This window comes from Primulina eburnea, chromosome 13 (genome assembly GCF_022965805.1).
Source record: "Primulina eburnea isolate SZY01 chromosome 13, ASM2296580v1, whole genome shotgun sequence".
NCBI classification, from domain to species: domain Eukaryota; kingdom Viridiplantae; phylum Streptophyta; class Magnoliopsida; order Lamiales; family Gesneriaceae; genus Primulina; species Primulina eburnea.
Window position 1 is genome coordinate 27,513,720 of NC_133113.1, and position 21,171 is coordinate 27,534,890.

The following is a 21,171-nucleotide window of genomic DNA, read 5'->3' on the forward strand; positions in this document are numbered from 1 at the left end:
CATCAAATGTTTTGAGTTTCTCCGATTTAACCCATTATAAAGTTATGATAATATATGCTTAGATTAAGACGACGTTATAAAAATTCGTGAGAACATGTTAATAATATTACATAATCTGAATTTGAATATTTCTTTTTCTTACATGTGCTTGCCTATGTTATTAATTATAATTTACATATTTTTCTCACCGGAAAATAGGAAACCTAGCTACTGGTTAGTTATAGTATCATATGCACGCATGCATTTTTACAAAACTAAACTAATTAAGATTTATAAAATGTATTGCAATTGATTATTAATTAAATAAAAAATTAGAAATAAGACAAAGGTAATTAAACTATTATATTATTAAAACATAAACATTCCAAAGCATATATGCATGAATCGATTTATGTCCTCTCACTGCACAAATTAATAAAATTGATGAGTGGGCACAAAAAAACAAACGATTTCTACCCACTCATGCTATGCCCCGCCACCCCAACTCAACCATCTTCAATTCACACTCTCTTTCTTCATCACTTACATATACATATCACTTACATATACATACATACATATATATATATATATATGTGTGTGTTATGCTGATCACTAACTGTCCTCAACAATGTGTTCACCACCGAGGTGAGACTCGTCTTTTGAATTAATGAAGTATATCAAAATTGTATATTCGATAAATAAGTGACATCTCATAAATGGACATACAGATGTATTTATGAGATGTACACAGTGAATGGACAACATTAAAAACTATATATATATATGTGTGTGTGTGTAAATGTGTAAAAAAAAATACCAAAAAATTAAAATATAACATTAATATTCAAAATTGTGGCAGATACGTAATTAGTGATTAATATGAGAGACCATGTTTCGTCATGTCATTTCCGCAATGCCGACCAGTCATGATCTCATTTAATAGGGACCGAATTAACCAGTCATTTCTTTCTACATTAACAATACTATGAAAAATTTACATTTACTCTTAGTCAAATGATCCATATATATATATATATATATATATATATATATATATTGATGTTGATCCCTTCTTCATTAATCTTCCTTCTCTCTTTTTTTTTTTACCTTTTCTCCGCTTCCTTGCTAATTTCCAGCTTGTCTTGCTTAATCCAGAAGCTGATGTATGAACTCAAAATATTCTGCAGTTCTTGATCTGCTTACGCTTTGTTTGATTTTCTTTTGCAATTCAGCTGTATGATTCTACAGGAAAGTTGTTAGCTTTTTAGTTTCTTGTTTTTCGCATATATATATATATATATATACTTGAACTAAAACTGCAGTGATCACCTGCGATTCATGGAACCGGCTAAAATGTCATCGGAAAATTCCTCCGACCTTGTGTGTTACGTACACTGCAACTTCTGCAACACCATTCTAGTGGTAAAATACTAATAATTTTCAGTCTTTCATCCCTTGCAAAGAACATTTAGAGCGTGCCAATATTCTTAATCACTTATTTTACTTGATAGATTAAGATATTCGATTATTTTTCTTCGGTTTGCTTTGAATTTCTACAGGGTTTCACATGGTATTTTATGATGACTCTTTTTTCTTTCCTGATGAATAATGTTTCTGTCATAAAGCTGGCAGTTGAAATATGAATTTAGATATTTATTTCGGACTTATATAATATTATATAAGATTCTTGAACACGGATTATATATCATCAGTTGTACTTTGATATTATCCTGCGTGATTTTATGATGAAACTGATTTTCTCATATTTCTTGAGTGGTTTTTGGATCAGATGCTTCCGTGTTTTACTTAGAATACTGAGCCCTAATGAAAGATCTACAAAAACAGCAAGAATCTTCTACCTTTTAACAAATAAAAACCACTATTTTCCATTTTAACACCGAGCCTATGGTTATAATTAACAGCTGTATTTTCTGTTCGTAGGGTTCTTTTTCTAAGTTCGGGATTCTCAGAATTCCCCACATCTTTTCAATATTAATGATCCAACTCTTAAGTTGCACGGCAATTTATTATTATAACTTCAAGATTAGCTAGTTTTATTGAATTATTATTATTTTTCCTGTTATTAAATAATAATTATCATGATCTGTCTCCTCTCCTGTAAGTCTTTATCTTCTTCGTACTGGTGCAGTTGCAGCGCCCATTAATGAATTGTAACTTTGATGCCGACAGACACGACAACGTGTGTTACTGTGTAGAAAATGGGTGCTTCTGTTCTCACCAATTCCCTCGGCTTTTTTGGCTGATTTTCTACTGTTTTTGTTCATTTAATCTCATATTCTGCGTTTCTTTAGCCAAGAACTTGCTCAGAGACCTGCCAAAACGCAACTTTTTATTTTTATTTTTTAAAAAAGTGAGCCCTTTTCTTTTCTTTTTTCTAAATCAGCAGCTTAATTGAAGGAAGATTATGATTCCATTTTATATCTTGTTCCAGTCATGTCGTTTTCTTCTCTCTCACACATCACCACACACAGTGAAGTTGTCAGAACACCAGAAATTAAAGTCAGGAGCACTGATTGGAAAAAGAGAAGCGAAGTCCCTTTGGATGTATCGACTAATTACCCATGTGAAGCAGCTTGTGGTGCCTTTAAATTGCCTCCATTAATTATTATCCAAGAATTGGCCTCGGTTTTTGTACATTCTGAAAGCTACATATGTTTTGCGAATTAACTCCTTACTCCTTAGTAATCCCCATCTGTCTGCGAAATCAAGTGCGACCATTTAAATTCCACCCATTTTATTACCTTTATTCATCAGAATAATTAAATAAATATATAGGAAGGATCGATAAATCTTGAATTTTCCCCTTTTCTTTGCTGAACATGTATAGCATGCTGTTTCTTGCAGTATAAGCCTTTGATTTAGTATTTTATGTGCATCAATTAAGATCATGATGAAGATTTTACACGTTCTTGAAGAAGGGTTTACTGTTCAGATTTAAATTTAACAAGTTTCCATTTGGAATTAATCTACACAAGATCATTAAATATATGAAAATGTACTTATACGTGGTGGGCAGGTTAATGTTCCATGCAACAGCTTGTTCAACATTGTGACCGTGAGATGCGGGCACTGCGCAAATCTGCTGTCTGTTAATGTGGGAGCATTGCTTCAGTCCTTTCACCATCAAGATTTCCAGGTTTTCTCTTCCCCTGGAATCACGGATAATAGACATGTCCCAAATACACAAGTTTCCATGTCGATCTAATATAATATATATAATAAATACCAGATTTTTTCTCATACAACTAATTTGGTTGATGAATATCCAGAAACAATATCCCAGTCATCCTGGTGGTGTTAAAGACATTGGATCATCTTCCAGGAGCAACATGCTTGCTACATTCCAAGCTGAACATGTACAACCTAAGACGACGCCAATCCGACGTAAGCTCGTTAATTTTTCTGTCTTTATATATATATCCTCTCCAAATTATTACCAGTAAACTTGGTGACCTGGGAACCAAGCTAACATAGGAAATCTTATAGGGAACTTTATGTTAAAGATTAAGTTTTTTTTCCTAGAAAGTTAATCTGATGGGAGGATGACTGCTTGATATTATACCGTTTTAAACTAAGAGCATTAATTCAGTTTTTTAACCTAAAGTTTTTATAAATTACAAGATATCAACATATTTGGCATTTTAGTTAAAAACAAAGGGTAGTTTTATCTGTTTACATCATTTCAGGATAGAAAATGTGATGTTAAATCTTTTATATAAAAAAAAAAACTAAACAAATTTTATATAAAAAGTTTGGTGAAATATAAATTTCGTGTCTTGAAACTAAATTCTTGTGAATGAGACCACTCATCTTATAATCATTTCAAATACGTAGAAACTATGTTTTTATTTCAATCCGTGAAAATATAATATTTTCGATAATCGCTAGATTTGGATATTTACTTTTCTAACTTCATCACTTAAAATCAAAATATATACAGCTCCAGAGAAAAGACAACGCGTTCCGTCTGCATACAACAGGTTCATAAAGTGAGTACTATATATATCTTTGCATAATTATCTGGAAATCAAGAATATATATGGTCCCATTATTTTCACATTTTGAATCGAAATTCAATCCGGCGTCGACGAAAAATCAATGTTTAACAATGTAATGCCGTTACATTTCTTAATATCAATTCCAGGGAGGAGATTCAGAGGATAAAGGCTAGCAATCCTGAAATTAGCCACAGGGAAGCTTTTAGTACAGCCGCAAAAAATGTAAGCCTTCTTCGAAACTTTGTTACCTTCTGAATGAAGTATGAAAAAGTAATGAGTGAAGTGAAGTATATCTTGTTATGTATGAAGCAGTGGGCACATTTCCCTCACATTCATTTTGGGCTAAAGCTTGAATCCAACGACAAACAAGCAACAAAGCTGGACCATGTTGCTGGAGAAGAGATTCCTAAAAAATCTTTTGGATTTTACTAGTTTTGTTTACAATATTTGAAATTAAATTAATTAAAAACAGGTGAAAGTTTGTATTTTTCCAGTTCAGAATACTATTATTTCATGTAAAATATATCAGCCTCATGATTTCGGTGGTACACACGAAATCCCTTTTGTTTCAGCTTAATTTTTAATATTGTAATAATTCGTGTGATGTGAAATATGTATTAAAAAGTCAGACTTTTTATGATTCAGAAGATTAAAAATCGCAATCGCAATTCTTGAATAATGAAAATTTAATTTGTTAGATCAATTATTCATGGTTGGATCAAAATAAATTATATGGGTTGGAAAAATTAAATATTTCAAGTCGTATTTGTCGTCGTATAATTCTAAATTCATGCAGTTCTCAAATGAGTTTCAAATGTATTGTATATTATTATATTTTTTTTTAATAATAATATATAATTTATTACATTAAGTTCAAGCCCTTAACTTAATTAATTTCTTCCGGATCAGTCTATGAGTCTAGCAATTAGTAGAATAAATATTTCAACCAATTTCAAAACGAACTGTATGCACGCAGTAGAAGCCCGAAGATCTAACTACTAATATTAATTAAATATCCATTTATGATATATATATATATATATATATATATATATATATATATATATGTGTGTGTGTGTGTGTGTGTGTGTGTGTGTGTGTGTGTGTAGTGGCGTGTCGGGGATGATAGATACAGTTCATTTAATCATATGTCACATTCATTGATGTGAAATTAGACCCCAAAATCACGAGTTTTCTGGTACATTACATATTCACCTAGAAGAAATGCGGCTACTAACAAAATTTAATATTACTGTCAAAGTTTTAGAATATAGTGGGTCTCATGTGAGATCGTCTCACGGATATACTTATATTCATAATAAAAAGTAATACTTTTAATATAAAAAGTAATACTTTTATATGGATGACCTAAATAAGATATCCGTCTAACGAATACGACCCGTGAGACCGTCTCACACAAGTTTTTGCCTTTAGAATAAATGAATTTGGACGAGATAAAGTTTAGGATATTGTGTGAAATTAAAGTACTATAATATGTTAGTAACGTAATACCTTAAATATTTTGATGCGCACAATGCGTCAATGAAAATTATTATTAGTGAAAACTCAAATTCTCTATTTTACAAATGAAAGAAAACTTAATTTTGTTTATTGGAGGAGGGTCGTGAAGTTTGATGTCATAATATGATTAGGAGTGTAAACGATATAATCGAGCCGAGTATTAGTAAAATTTTAATACTCGAATTAGGTATATGCGAGTTCGAACTCAATTCAAAGCTCGAAATTTTTTTATTTATTTGCTGGAGTTCGGCTCGAAATGATATTTGAGTTCAGCTCGAAATCTTCGAATTTATTCGCGAGTTATTCGAACTATTGCTCGGATAGTAATATTGAAGAACGAAAGTTCGAAATCTCGAAACGTCCGAAAGACTCGATATATATATCCTTAATATATAATTATATTAATAAAATATTAAAACTCGCAAAAAAAAAATTTTGACTGAGCTCGGCTCAAGAAAAAAATCCGATAATGATCGAGTTCGGATTAAACCAACTCGATTCATTTGCTAAGTGTGGCCAACATTATTCGATTTGAAGTTAAAATTTTGAATCGAAGTTGTTTATGCTGATATAAATGTAATGAAATTATATTATAAGTTTAAAGTATGAACACAATAGAATCTGTAACGTCAAATCATGCGTATATATAGGGGCCGGAGTTTTGGAATTTAGTCTCCTATATCGGCTGTTCCACTGTCATGTCACTCGCAAATCCCAAAACATTATTGTCGTTTAATTTCTGCGGTTACTAATTTAATATATATATATATATATATATATATATATATATATATATATATATATATATATTAATTATTTATAATAACGTAGGGAATATATTTGGAATTATGATTTTTCTTAAAGTTAAGTTATCAATAAAATAATTTTGACTATATATATATAACGTAGGGAATATATTTGGAATTATGATTTTTCTTAAATTTAAGTTATCAATAAAATAATTTTGAATATATATATCGGTGATCAGTTGTAAGTATATACATACATTAATTTTTCACCGCAAAATTAGAAATTAGGCTTCCCAATATAATTATAACTTTCTTTTTCCTATATATTTAGGCTAATTTGTCTTTTTACAGTAATTAAAAAATTTATGAAGAAATAAACTTTAGTGATATAATTTTCTTTTTACCATTATTTAGTGAATGTTTTAATATGATATGAACATATTGGAAATAACCAGCGACGGTTCCACCATAAGGTCAAGGGGGGCCACGGCGGCCTTCCCTTTTTTATTTATTTATTATATATATAATTTTTTTTAGAAAATGAATATATAACTAAATGACCTCCATTCTTTTTAATATATATATAATTTTTTTAGAAAATAAATATATAATTAAATGTCCCTTTCATTTATCTTAGTGACAGACCCGACTTTAAAGATTTGTTATACTAGAGTTCGAATCCCATTCTTCCAAAAAAAAAAAAAAAAAAAAATTCCCTACCGTTTTTTAATCAAATTTATCCTATAAAATTATATAAAATAAAAATGACAAATAAATAAAATGAAAGAGGAAAATGAGCTTGATTTTTAGTCGATTACAGTTCATCTTGAAACTTTTCTCTTCCAAAAAGCATATTAAGCGAAAAAACAAAAAAAAATCGGCTAAGCATATTCCTTTAATTTTTAATTACAACATTTATTAAGTTGTTTTTGGTCGTTTCAAGCTTGTTTTATGAACAATATTTTTTTGGTGCTATTTGGAGCCTTGAATTGAAAAAAATGTTACATTTTTTTGAAAGGAACTTGGGTTTTTTTTACGGCGTGTTTTGTTTTATCTAATGAAATGAATAAAGATTTTTCATGTCTTATCTCAGAGGTTGGGACTAATTGTATTATTAAAACACTTTCACTTTGCAGATGAGTCATTTTATACAATTTGCTTCTGGTTTTACTTATCATGTAACCTGATGCATGTTGTTACTTATCATAAATTGTGTGTGTGCTTAATTTTTCAGTTTCTACAACTATTACAGAGTACAAAGCGATCATTCTCAGCTTTAAATATCGTCAAAACTAGACTTCGAAACAAAATAAAGGATTTTTTTCTCTCGGATGATATTTAATGAAAGAGAAATTCCTAAAAATATTTGTATTGATGCAATCATTGAATACTTCGAAAATTTTAAGGAAAGACGAAATCTTTTTAGATAAATATATTTTGTAAAAAAATACATACGATATTTAGTTGAATATAACCGGTGAAATATTTGTTTCTCTTTAAATAACTTTTCTGTCTTTTATGACTGGAACCTAAATCCTAGGTCTGCCCCTGGAAATTACTAATATATCTACTGAATAGGGATAAATTGGTAATATAATAAAGTAAATATTACAAAATATAGATATTAGGCATTAAAATTTAAATCAAACATCGGGTTGTCTTCTTTAACTTTCTCCATATTAATATTGATATACTAGTAAATAATTATCCTTATATCCGGTCTTGAACAACTAGTCAGGCCTTCTCTGCTAGCAGTCCCAAACAATTTGGGCCAAGTCAAGTTATAATTTCTAACAAGTCCAGCAGGCCCAATAAAATGTTGGCCCATAGTACATTAAAATGGATTATGGGTGAATTTCAATTTGAATTTGAGTGAATCTTGAAATCATTTACATCTGATAATTTCAAAAAAATTTATTATTTACACAAGGAGAATAGAATGTCATCAAGTTTATGCTTTTTAGTGCTACCCACAAACACAACAAAAAGATCTGCCAGAGAATTTATTACATGCAAGAATCACCTGATAATATATAGATTGTTTTCACATTAATCAGGATATATATATATTTAAATTAAAATTAAATATCTATTTTTTAAATATATATAATAAAACAATAAAGTTTTGTTCCCTCAAAATTCTACTATTTTAAATTTTTTATGCCACGACTTTAGTTTTTTTCAGTACTTTGTCGAAATTGGAGAGTTCTGGTTAATTAGATGTTATATGGTGAGAGTACTAACTCGTTATCATTGTCTCAAATACGTGCGGTCCATGTTTTAACCTATCTTGAAAGAGTAAATCTTTATCTGTGATACGGGCTCACAAATCTTTATCTTTGAGGCGCGTCAACCCTATCGATATTCACAATAAAAAGTAATACTCGTAGCATGAAAAACGATATTTTTCATGGAAGAGTTAAATAAGATATATGTCTCACAAAATACGACATGTGAGACCGTCTCACACAATTTTTTGTCATTTTGAAAATATTACTCGGCTTTGTATGTGGATTCAATAATCACCCATTATATTAAATTTGTGAGGTCTCATGCTATAAGTAATCCCCCACCTTTTGCATTGTGTCAAGCCACTTTGTCTGCTAAATTTATCGTAAAAATATGACAATTTCATTCTCATACAACGCGTAATTACCTTGTCAACCAATATGTTTGTTCATTTACGACCAAAAATGATCATAATTGCAATGTAATGATTCATAGATATGAATCAACGCAAGTTGTCGCCAAACTTGTTTCCCCCAAATCCCCAACTCTTCCTCTATGATCGGGTGCTCAATATTTTGGAAATTGGATGTTTGGTGCGTGCCCACTGTTTCCACTCCATGTAAATAATAATAATAATAATAATAATAATAATAATAATAATAATAATAATAATAATAATAATAATAATAATAATAATAATAATAATAATAATAATAATAAATAATAATAAAACTATATATATAATCTACACATATTACGCTGTAATTAAAAAAAATGAAAATTTACTTGTAAAATAAATTTTAAAAAATTAAGCTATTCAAATTATACGCCTTTAATTAGTATATTAATTTACACATTCATTTTTAATTACGACATAATATTAGTCCACGCTAGTCAATATTCTGGGTGCATGTAACCGGCCGGTCCATGGCTACTCAGATTTTGTTCATGCTTGCTAGCTGCACTTAAAATTGAACTGTGTATTTTAGTTAGTAATTGATCTTCGACCCCTTTAATTTGATATAATTTTAAGATGGGAATTAATCGAAATTAATTTCCCTTGAAGACACGAGAAAATCAAATCAACTTTATTAAAGGAATTTGTTGATACCAAATAAAATTTTATCTCGTGTTTAGTCTAGTGAGAAGATCTTTAAATATTCCAAGCTTTTGGAGGTCGGGTCGGTGCCGAAGGGTATGCACACAAAAAATAGGGTTAGGAGGGTGTCGGAGATGTTTCCGGCATCATCCCAACGATACTTAAGTCAGTGTTCTGATTATGAATACAAAGAGCAAAGTGCGATTATTAGTGCTGAGTGAGCAAGAGAGAGTGAATATCCCTTAAAACCGTGATCAATACATGGAATTTATAGAAGCATGAGAGAATGGTTACCTTGTTGGAGTATGGTTATTGCTCTGGTAGATTCCTATCTGAGATAGTAAACATAACCATGACGCTAGGACTCTTGATGGCGGCTAGGACTATCATCTTATCTCGATGAGATTCGATCGAATCTCCCATTTATCAGGGTTTTTATCTACTGATGGAGATGTCTTCATATTCCTTAAATGTCATTGGGATCGGATTTCTCGGCCCTACTAATGGGCTCAGACTTTTAGGAATGGTCCATAGGCTCGGATGGGCTTGGCCCATTTGATATATTCCTGAGTTTGGATTTTTTGGAATAGACTATGTGCTCAGACTTTTCAGACATCTAGTTAATAATGAGGTCTGACCCTTAACGGGTTAAGTCAATTTCGGATATAGCTAGGCTTGGATCTCCCCGACGTGGCAATTTTAGATGGCATCAGATTTAGTATCCAAGAATTCGACACGGGGAATAGATAAACCACATGATTACTTAGGGAATGCCATCCATGAATATTCCTACTAATCTTTAGTTCGTAAAACGAATGGTTTTGAATTTAATCTTATCGCCTTTGAGTCGCATCAGATCGAGCATCTATACAAAAACCCTGGCTAGCTTTATGCCTTTTACATGGTACACAAATGTTGTTCCACAAATGCCAACCCCTTCGCATTTGCAGATGTTGCACTCAATTTGGAACGACAACATATATATTGTTCCATATATATTCCATTATCATGAATAACCAGATTGAAAAGCATAGGTTTTCACATGATCATGTAACAAAATTGTCTCCGATCCTTTAAGTTTCTCGATTTAATTCTGAAGTTCGAACTCAAAAACATGTGATTTATTTCGATTCCTTTAATTTGTTTATATATAATAATGTAAATCTATATATTGGCTTGTAATAAAAAAAATTAAATTTTAGCAATCTTGCTAAGAAATATTATCGAGGGAGATTTATATAGCCTCTTGCAAAGTGGCTTGACACAATGCAAAAGTTGGGGGATTACTTATTAGGGTTGGACCTCACAAATTTAATAAAATGGGTGATTATTGGATCCACATACAAAGCCGAGTAATATTTTCAAAATGACAAAAATTTGTGTGAGATGGTCACATGCCGTATTTTGTGAGACATATATCTTATTTAAGTCATTCATGAAAAATATCGCTTTTCATGCTACGAGTATTACTTTTTATTATGAATATCGGTAGGGTTGACGCGTCTCACAGATAAAGATTCGTGAGACCATCTCACAAAAGATTTACTCTTTCAATATAGGTTAAAACATGGACCACACGTATTTGAGACAATGATAACGGAGCTGGTACTCTCACGATAACATCTAATTAACCAGAACTCTCCAATTTCGACAAGATACTAAAAAAACCTAAAGTCGTGGCATAAAAAATTTAAAATAGTAGAATTTTTGGGGAACAAAACTTTAATATTTTATTATATATATTTAAAAAATAGATATTTTAATTTTAATCTAAATATATATCCTGATTAATATCAAAACAGTCTATATATTATCAGGTGATTCTTGCATGTAATAAATTCTCTGGCAGATCTTTTTGTTGTGTTTTGAAACGATCCCATGATTTATTTATTTATTTAGATATATGAAAAAAGAGACGTTTGATTTTATATTTCAAGTTACAATTTTCTTGATAATTCAAGAAAAGTCGCAACAAATGCCATTTATGTACGTAAACATAGCACATAGTACGATTGAGGGTTTAGTGTTAGATTAGGAATATACACTGAATTCGATTCCTTCTTGGCTGGCTCCAAATTAATAAGAACCTAAATGGCTCAGCCCACCCAAGTACTAAAATTTACTTTAAAAATTGAGGTTGATAATATGTTTTTTCATATGTTACCAACAAAAAGGGAAAAAAAAGGGAGAAAATTGTAATTTTGGTTTTGTTAATTTGTTTTTTTTTTACGATTTTGGTATTCTAAATATATTGTCAAATTTCAATATTAGTCTGCTATCTGACGCTAAGAACCTAAGTTTGAGACGTGGTCTCGAGTTCGAAATCCAGTTGTAACAATCACCTCCCCCAACTCAAAAAAAAAAAAAAAAAAAAAAAAGACATTCAATCTTAGTCCGCTATCCTTTTTTTACCCCAATTTTAGTCATTTCTCCTACGTGACATCGATGTAGCACTAACACGACGTCAAAATGATGTTGATGTGTACAGTGTCATGTCAACACTCTTGCAAATAAAGAAATAAAATTGCTAAAAAAATGAAAAATACCAGATGAAAACTAAAATTTGACAATAGAGATAACCAAATCACATAAACACAAACTTATTAGATCAAACTTACAAATTTTCCAAAAAAATATATATATTCCCTTCCGTTCATTGACAAATTAAAATTTGATTTTGTAGCAGAAGAATTATTTTATTTTTTCCTTGTCTTTGTTTCAATGCCAATATATTAATTTTTTTGTAAAAAACAAAATAAAAGACAATCATCCAACCGATGGAAAGTGAGAGTGACTAGAGATTCACCAAGGTGTGTGGGTGCTTTAACCCTTTCTCCAAAAAGCTAATTCCTATAAAGAATCTATCCCTTTTTTTCTTTTTTGCTTCCTCCTTTCCTAATTTCCACCAATGATTTTCTCTATATTTTTACATATAAAATTTATCTTTTTTCGTAATTCAAATTTTGGCAAACAATTTCGATATATAATTTAGCGAATTAATACAATTTAAACTATAAATAGAATGCATTTCACCGATCTCATTAAATCAGCCAGACTTTATTCGTTTGCCAGAGAAGGCATCGAATATATATATAATCATGATATAATGAATTGCGAATATACAACTTCTGCATAGTATGACAGTAATTTAAGTTTTAACATTAATCCCTCGTAACATACAAAAAAATCGACATGATAAAAATTAGATTATATATAACTTATAAGACCATTCCCACGAACCGTCATTGTCGGCCTCCCCAGCCCGAACCGCGAGCCGTGCTGGTCCAGGATAATGGGAATTGTGACGTCGATTATCCTCTAATATTCGTGCATGATATGTATATTTTACCTACAAAAAGGATAGCGTCCTCTCCATACCAACGGAGTGAGAAATTAGATATATAAGGGGCAAAACAAAAATTTCAAAAACTTAGAAGGCGAATATTTAAATATGAATTATAATTACACAAATCAGTTATCAAAATAATATCAATATAAAGTAAAGGTGAAATGAACAATTTAATAATTCTACCACAACTTTTATTATATATATATATATATATATATATATATATATATATATATATATATACACACACACACACACACACTAGGGTTTCTCCCAGTGAATAGTGTACAGAGGAAGATGGAATCACAGACCAAGAAAAGTTTGTGGAGTTAAAGGTGATGCATAGTGGGCAGAACCATATGCTCTCAATTTAACAACAATTTACATATGGAAAAATATAATACTTTAAATTTTAATCTGATCACCTTATATATATATATATATATATATATATATATATATATATATATATATATATATATATATATATATATATATATATATATATATATCACAAGCGAATTTATTTTATCTTTTAAAATATAAGTCGTTTATCTTTCTAAATCGTAAAAAAAATTCATGCTCGTAGTTTTTTAATACTATACTATGTAAATGAATTTCGTCGTCGAAATTCTCTTATTGGGATATATATGTATAGCTAGCTTGTCGTCTCTTGTTGAATTGAGCATATATGCTTGATAGCAAACATCGATCATTTGTAGTAATAAACCATCGAATATGCCGGAAAAATTAAAGATAACAACATTATTTCATATTAGTATTATTTAAAAAAAATTATATGCATCAAAATCACCAACAAACGTAAAAAGTGGTAAAATGTATATATACAATCTTCATATCCGTATAGTTTTCAATGACATCACCGTGCATGGTTCGTGTACGCTACGATATTCTATTAATCTATTGGTTAAAAGTGACAATGTTGCTAAGTTATATATATCACCTTCGAGTATTGCTCGCAACGCAAAATATCTTATTATCATATCTATTTTTACACCCAATATCTTATCTCTTATATTAGATTTCCTAACAATCTAAAGTTTTTTTTCCTGGAAGTAATCAATCTTAGAGTGAGTCTCATGTGAGACCGTCTCACGGATCATAATCTGTGAGACCGGTCAACCATACTCATATTCACAATAAAAAGTAATAATCTTACCATAAAAAGTAATACTTTTTCATGAGTGACCCAAATAAGATATCCGTCTCACAAATATGACATGTAAGACCGTCTCACACAAGTTTTACCTCGGTAATATCTTATTCTAAAATTTTAATAAGTTTACAAAATTGGCTGGTTTATTGACAATTCTCGACCTTTATCCATGCCACAAATTGGTTTCTCTAAATCTGATAGCATATATAATTAAAAACTCTATTATCCAATCATGACTATGAATCCTATTATAATTCTACCAAAAATTAATCCATAAAGTTATAAATGTGACTGTAATCCATAATAAAACTCATTGTTATCCCTGAATACGGTTTCGTCTATCGAATGTCTCTTATGATAACAACCAACATCCTCATACTGGTCATTAACAACCAACATCCTCATACTGGTCATATTTTATCTAGACAATTAACTATCGTTCTACGTTGGTGTAATAATGATCTCTTCTGGGATAGTGATTGAACCGTGATGTTTAAGTTGATATTCAATTTAAAATATTTGATAAGTTATAGCTTTTGTTAAAACGACAAGCGCGGGGTCCTATAATTGGTATCAGAGCTAGATGTGTCAATTCAAGTGGATCGGGTCGGGTTGATGCATGATAGTATTAAAAAGTTGTTTGACCCGAATCCGAACCAACCCTAAAACTCCAAACTCGATTCAACCCGAATTTGATTTTTTTAAATTTTTTTTAAAAAATAATTAAATAATAATATATTTTAGTTCAAACGCATAATAACAAATCTCATATATGATTTAAATTTGAAAATCTCATAACAGAAAATTAAAATTATATTTAAGAAATCGGATAAATAATTGTTTTAAAAATAAAATATGTACAAAATAAATATTAAATGATGAAAATTTATTATATAAATATATAATAATTTTTTTCGAAACATACAAAATATCAAAATATAGACAATATTTATTAATTATATATTTTTTTAAAAAAATAAAATTGTGAACCCAACCCAACCTGATTACTTTTTCGGGTCAGATATCGAGTTCATCCCGAACCCGAAAACCCCCAACTCAAACATGATTTTTTCAAGTCAAACCGGGTAGTGTCAAATTCAGAGCCAATATATGTTCGAATATCATTGATTGCAATCAGTGCAATTATTGAGACATTGTTAGTGTCCAATAATTATCTATTTTTTTAGAGTGATCGAACCTTGCGTTTGAGCTGCTACATATTTTAAAATATTTGAACTGTACTGTTATCATCAACTATGTATTTCGGTAAAATGGATATATAGGGCTCGTTCGATTGAGTCCTAAAATTCATAATTTATACCAAAAGAAGTTCATAACTAACCTTGAATTATGAATACAATTAGTTTCCTCTAATTTCACTAATATTATACTAATCTTTAATTACCAAAAACATCATTACCTCCCACCATAAATATCCATCCAATATAACATCTCAAATGATTCAAAGGAACTATCAAGTTATTTTATTGACTAATAGTACTTACCCAATCTTAAATCCTTAAAATATCATAACCGAGTCACCAAATTTAAACTTCTAATTGATTGTGAAACATAAAAACTAGTGCCCAATTGATTTTTTATTTTATTTTTCCCCTCATATTAATTACGTCCTAATTTTTTTAAAGACTAAGCACGTTGTTTTCCTCGTAAACTCTAATCTCCAAATGATTATCGCTTATTAAATCCAAATTTTCCATCGCGATCATGAACCTGGTTTTGCTCTTATATCGCTTCAATGTCATGCCCCTATTTCGGAGCCGATAACATCAGTGTTTTTCTCAAATAAATATTCGAAAACAACAAGTCTAAGTCATACATTATTCTAAAGTCATTCTATTCATTCCATAAAAACTGAAAATATTGTCTTTACAACCGAAATCAAAGGGAAAACTAAATACATGTTAAATATTAAAAGTAGTGAGTTTCTTACAGCGGGAGACTAAGATCATAGCATAACTAATTTTTTAACAGTAGCAACATTCTTCTTCCAACTCTAGCATGGTTGCTTCCTACAGCAACTTAATTCATCTAATTCTTACTCCTCTAAATTATTCTCATTTTTATCTGGAATGAGTGGGTGAGTGACTTGCGAAAAATCACTCAGTAAGCTGAGGATAATTCTCACAATTCTTAAATAGATTTTATACAAAATATATAAATATCACAAGTATAATAGGAATCAAATATAATAACATGTATTTGAACATGATTTCATATAAAAATTATGCAATGTATCAAATTATGCCCCTTACAGCTAAATTGATATCAGTATCTTATATGTTAGTCTTTTAATGAGTGAGACCAATAATCAAAAAGTCGAGAATCGGGAGTAGTTGTTGGTCAGTAACCAACATATATAGTCTTATCACTTGGTTCAAAATTGTTCAGTGCTAAAACAATAAACTTATAACAAGATTTCATAAACTGGTCGTTTTAATAAGAGATAATGTAGATTTTAATGCAAAAGCTTACTTACATTTGCTGGTATTTGGTCTCTTAAGTGTATGAAAACATCGAACATTATATCACTTTAAAAATTCGTCTTTTCGCAGCCTCAAGGATTCTATTCTACATGGGAATTTGATTGAGTTTTTTTAGATTTTATTTACATATGAACATGATGAGTATTCATAGATGTGGAGGATAGATGTTGTTACCTCCCATTATCTCCACAAACTATTACATGATTTGCCATATGAATTTCTCATGCTCGCCACTATAACTCATCTCTTGAAAGAGTGGGGGAAGTGGGTTGACCGAGTCATCACGCCTCTTTACTCAAAGAATGAATAAAAAAGCTAAATATTTTTTATAATATATATTATGGTCGCCTCCATCGTAATGATAATGTCCAATATCATTTTTATATATTATAACATAGTAAATTCAATTTAAAACTCGACTCTCGACGTTTATCATAGATGGTTTGTTTCATAATCTGGATCTTAATATTTAAATAACATTTTCAGACTCCAAATCGTTTGAGATAATTATATCAAACATAAATATCATATTATCAGGTATATATTAAAAAAAATACAGTTTTTTATTCTTGATAAACTACTTGGATATGTTGACGCATTCAAAATATCTATCATATCTCCGATTAGGCAAAAACTTGTGTGAGACGATTTCACGGGTCATATTTGTGAGACGGATCTCTTATTTGGGTCACCCATGAAAAAATATTACTTTTTATGCTAAGAGTATTACTTTTTATTGTGAATATGGGTAGGGTTGACCCGTCTCACAGATTCTGACCCGTGAGACGGTCTCACATGAGACTCACTCCTCCGATTATAGTTTTCAAAATAAAAATTCTAAAATCTATATATGTAACGTCTCGGATTTGAAGAATGTCTCTATTGTCTCAACACATATATTTTCAGCATGCTTATTTCTTCACTCACACATATTTGAGAAACTTCTTAGGGGTCAATCATCTTAAAATTGTCTCAAGTCAAACACGATTAACTTTGGGTTTTTAAGTGATGAGCTCACGAAAAAAGATAGACCTTGTTGATATAAGTATTACATATCAACCCATTTAAATCTTCCTTAATTATACAGTCTCATACTTGCAAACCTTAGAATCTCTTTCATTATCAGTTTCGCCTAGAAGCCTGCCACGAGCCGTTTTTTGTCCATGCAACTTCTTGGCACCGATAATCACTCTCCGTCTTCTCTGACCCCGGATACGATCACAATATACAACCATTCAAACATATATCATTATTTTAACAAATCTTTTCAGACGTCTCTTATTTTTTCCAGACAAACATTATATTTAATAGAGAACACCGAGGTCAATTTTTTAATAGATTCTAAGGTTTGCAAGTATCTTAATAATTTAATAGATTTTTTTAGGAAAAAAAAACACCGAGGTCAATTTTTCAGTGTTTTTGTGAAATATATATAATGAAAGACTGGCGATTCATAATGAAAATGTTATACATTCCCCACACATTTATATTTTAAATAATATATTATATTAAATATAAACTAATTGTAATTAATGCATAACCTCTATCTAATCCAAGACTTCACATGAAATATATTTAGTGGAGTCTTATTTTTATGTTAAACTAGTATTTAACCCGTGCGATGCACGGAATGATATTATTAAAAATTAGTGAAAAATGAGTAGACACTTAAAAATTGAAAAAATAATATAATTATAAAAACTATTTTTTCGTTAATTTTAATTTTTTTTAAATATAACGCATGTCGATTAATTTTTGGTTAATAATCACTATCATATATCAAAATTTTAGATTGTATTAATTAGTCTATATCAATGACATGATGCTTATCGTGTTTAGTGTATTGATGTCGACCACCAACCTTAATACATATTTAACTCTTTAATTTTTGAGAAGCTATATATTATTATTTTATAACATGTGATAAAAAATATTTTTAAATCAAATTCAGTAAAATTAATTAGAAATATTTTTTTTAGAATTAATAAGTTCATCTAAATCCACATTCACAAACAATTTTGTGACATGACACGTGTTTGACACATTTGAATGATAACAACAATTGTTCCATCAATATTTTATTCAAATGAGTTGTGATTTTATCTACAAAATCTCTTCATAATATACACAATAGTCTATTATTCCTAAAGAAAAATGTATAAATAAATTATGTATAAACAAGAAAAGTTATTTTATTAACATTTAATATGTGTATTCTAAAACAATGCCAATAAGTTTTATAATGTGTTTTCTAATAAGATGCGTACTATCTTTAGAATAGTTTATTCATTTTCATTACGGGTCATTTATACTATCATGTATTCGTGAACTTTGTAATATAGAAGAAAATTATCACATTAGTAAATACGTAATAATTAATTTTTTGTACAAATAGAAAAATAGTATTTTTGTTTACTTCTCGATCATGAAAGTCAGATTTCAAACTTAATATCTCGTTGTTTCCATATGTAGGTATTTCATAACAACAAATAAATCTAAATATAAACAAAAACTACATCTTAGAATGATTCAACTCAGATATGGTGTTGAAAAGATGAGTCATGTCAGAATTCAGTTTTGAAGTAGATAAATTTAGTAAGATAAATAGAATAAAATTGGTTTTTAATATAATATGCAATATTGCATTATTTATAATTTAAATTCAAATAAGACATCTCAAGGGACAAAAATTATACATTGGATACTTTTAGCAGAATTATATCATACATTAACTCTTTGAAATTATGGAAATCTCGAATTGCATGCATCGGGTGTCAACATTTCTGATTATTGAAGGTAATATACATGTTTATTGAGAATAATTTAATGTCCATTTGAAACTCTTTTGAATCTATCTTTTTAAATTTTCTTGGGCTTTCTTATTTAAAAAGAAGACAATTCAAGATATACAATATCACAAAAACTTGTGTGAGACGGTCTCACGGGTCGTATTTGTGAGACGGATCTCTTATTTGGGTCATCCATGAAAAAATATTATTTTTTATACTAAGAGTATTACTTATTATTATGAATATGAGTAGGATTGATCCGTCTCACAGATTAAGATTCGTGATACGGTCTCACATGAGACCCACTCATACAATATGCATATGGTTTTGGCGGAGTCCTATTTTTATGTTAAATAATATTAATAAACTTATAATTTACACTCCATATTATGATTCATTTAATTTTTTATTTTCGAAATTCTAATGCGATGCACGATATAATTAAAATTTTGAAAATTAATTAAAACTTTCATGCTTTTGAATTTAAAAGTATTTTTTTAAAAAAATTAATAATTGCATAAATCTTTCTAATAGATGTTTGCTTGAGTTGGACTCTTTTTATATAAAAAAAATGCATATGTTTTCTTATTTTGTTCTTGTCATAGTAATTTATTTTACAAAAACATCACAACCAATTTTTTAGGGTTATCTTGAAATAATATACAAATTAAAGACAAAGTTGACAATTCTCAATTGAAAATGTTTACTCATGGCCACACTTATATATACATATAGGTATATAGAATATAACACACGCATATTAAAAATGTTATATTTTGAGAGAATAATATAGGACCGAGTGCTTACCACTTTACTAAAAGTTATAGCTAGTGGTAATGGTGCAACTCAAATCTTTTTTAAATCGCACAATAGCTCAAGCACACGGTTTGATTGCTCCACCAAACAGGGACAATTATTGCACCCAACAATCTCTCTTTCAATAATTGTACTCATTGCCATCAATGGGAATCGAACTTGTGACATTGACTCTAATACCAATTGTAGGACCAAGTACTTATCGCTTCACCAAAAATTATAGCTAGTGATAATGACGCAACTCAAATCTTTTTTAAACTGCACAGGAGCTCAAACGTCGGTTCGATCGCTCTACCAAATAGGAATAATTATTACATCCAACAAACAATAATATATATTTATTATCAAATGGCGGGGCAATGGACTAATTCATGCTAAGAATTAAGTACGCGTCCATCAATCATCCATGTAATCACAAACGAACCTCTGACGATATGATTAATTATAAAAGTCTCGAGCTTTCATAATAATTAATCCATAAAATGTTGACTTAATTAAGATTATTTTAACAGCACTATACATAAAATATATCAATAGTCAAAGCACTAAGTATCTACACCCATTAAATTCATTATATATTATTCTCTTCTAATACATAGCTAGGCTTTAATTAGCTAATTAAACATTAATTGCATTTTTAGTGTGGAATCAATTTATATAGAGTAGGTCTCTTCTGACCAGTGCCACAGATATTTATTCATGAGATTAGTCAATTTTAATCATATTTACAATAAAAACTAATTTTTTACGTGTGACTCAAATAAAAGATATGTCTCAAAAAGTTGACTCATGAGACCGTATCACAAGAATTTTTATGATTTATTTAATTGCTAGCCTAGATTGCCTTTCATTGATGAACATAATTTGGTCAACTCGGAATAAATCCATCGTTCCGAAGATAGTGTGGTACAAGTTTTTAATTAAAGTAACATAATGG

At 29.6% G+C, this 21,171-nt stretch overlaps 1 protein-coding gene across 5 annotated transcripts; it reads left to right on the forward strand.

Annotated features, from left to right (window-relative positions):
• Nucleotides 1-1,041: 1,041 nt before the first annotated feature.
• Nucleotides 1,042-4,627, forward strand: LOC140809896 (axial regulator YABBY 5-like). 5 transcript variants are annotated; one of them, XM_073167671.1, is made up of 8 exons: nt 1,042-1,404; nt 2,132-2,353; nt 2,435-2,547; nt 3,020-3,139; nt 3,273-3,387; nt 3,944-3,992; nt 4,148-4,223; nt 4,311-4,627. In XM_073167671.1, the coding sequence occupies exons 3-8, from the start codon at nt 2,437-2,439 to the stop codon at nt 4,431-4,433; spliced, it is 594 nt and encodes a 197-aa protein (XP_073023772.1). In that variant the 5' UTR covers nt 1,042-1,404; nt 2,132-2,353; nt 2,435-2,436; the 3' UTR covers nt 4,434-4,627. The 5 variants fall into 5 exon arrangements, with proteins under 5 accessions (XP_073023772.1, XP_073023771.1, XP_073023775.1 ...); XM_073167670.1 differs by having other exon boundaries at nt 2,132-2,547; XM_073167674.1 differs by having other exon boundaries at nt 1,048-1,404; nt 2,132-2,547; nt 4,314-4,627.
• Nucleotides 4,628-21,171: the final 16,544 nt, after the last annotated feature.

What these genes read in the sequence shown, in the direction of transcription:
- LOC140809896 (XM_073167670.1), top strand. Translation starts at nt 2,437, where the DNA reads ATGTCGTTTTCTTCTCTCTCACACATCACCACACACAGTGAAGTTGTC. An exon ending in GAAGCGAAGTCCCTTTGGAT is followed by an intron (nt 2,548 to 3,019) that starts GTATCGACTAAT and finishes CGTGGTGGGCAG; the next exon opens with GTTAATGTTCCATGCAACAG. An exon ending in TTAGTACAGCCGCAAAAAAT is followed by an intron (nt 4,224 to 4,310) that starts GTAAGCCTTCTT and finishes TTATGTATGAAG; the next exon opens with CAGTGGGCACATTTCCCTCA.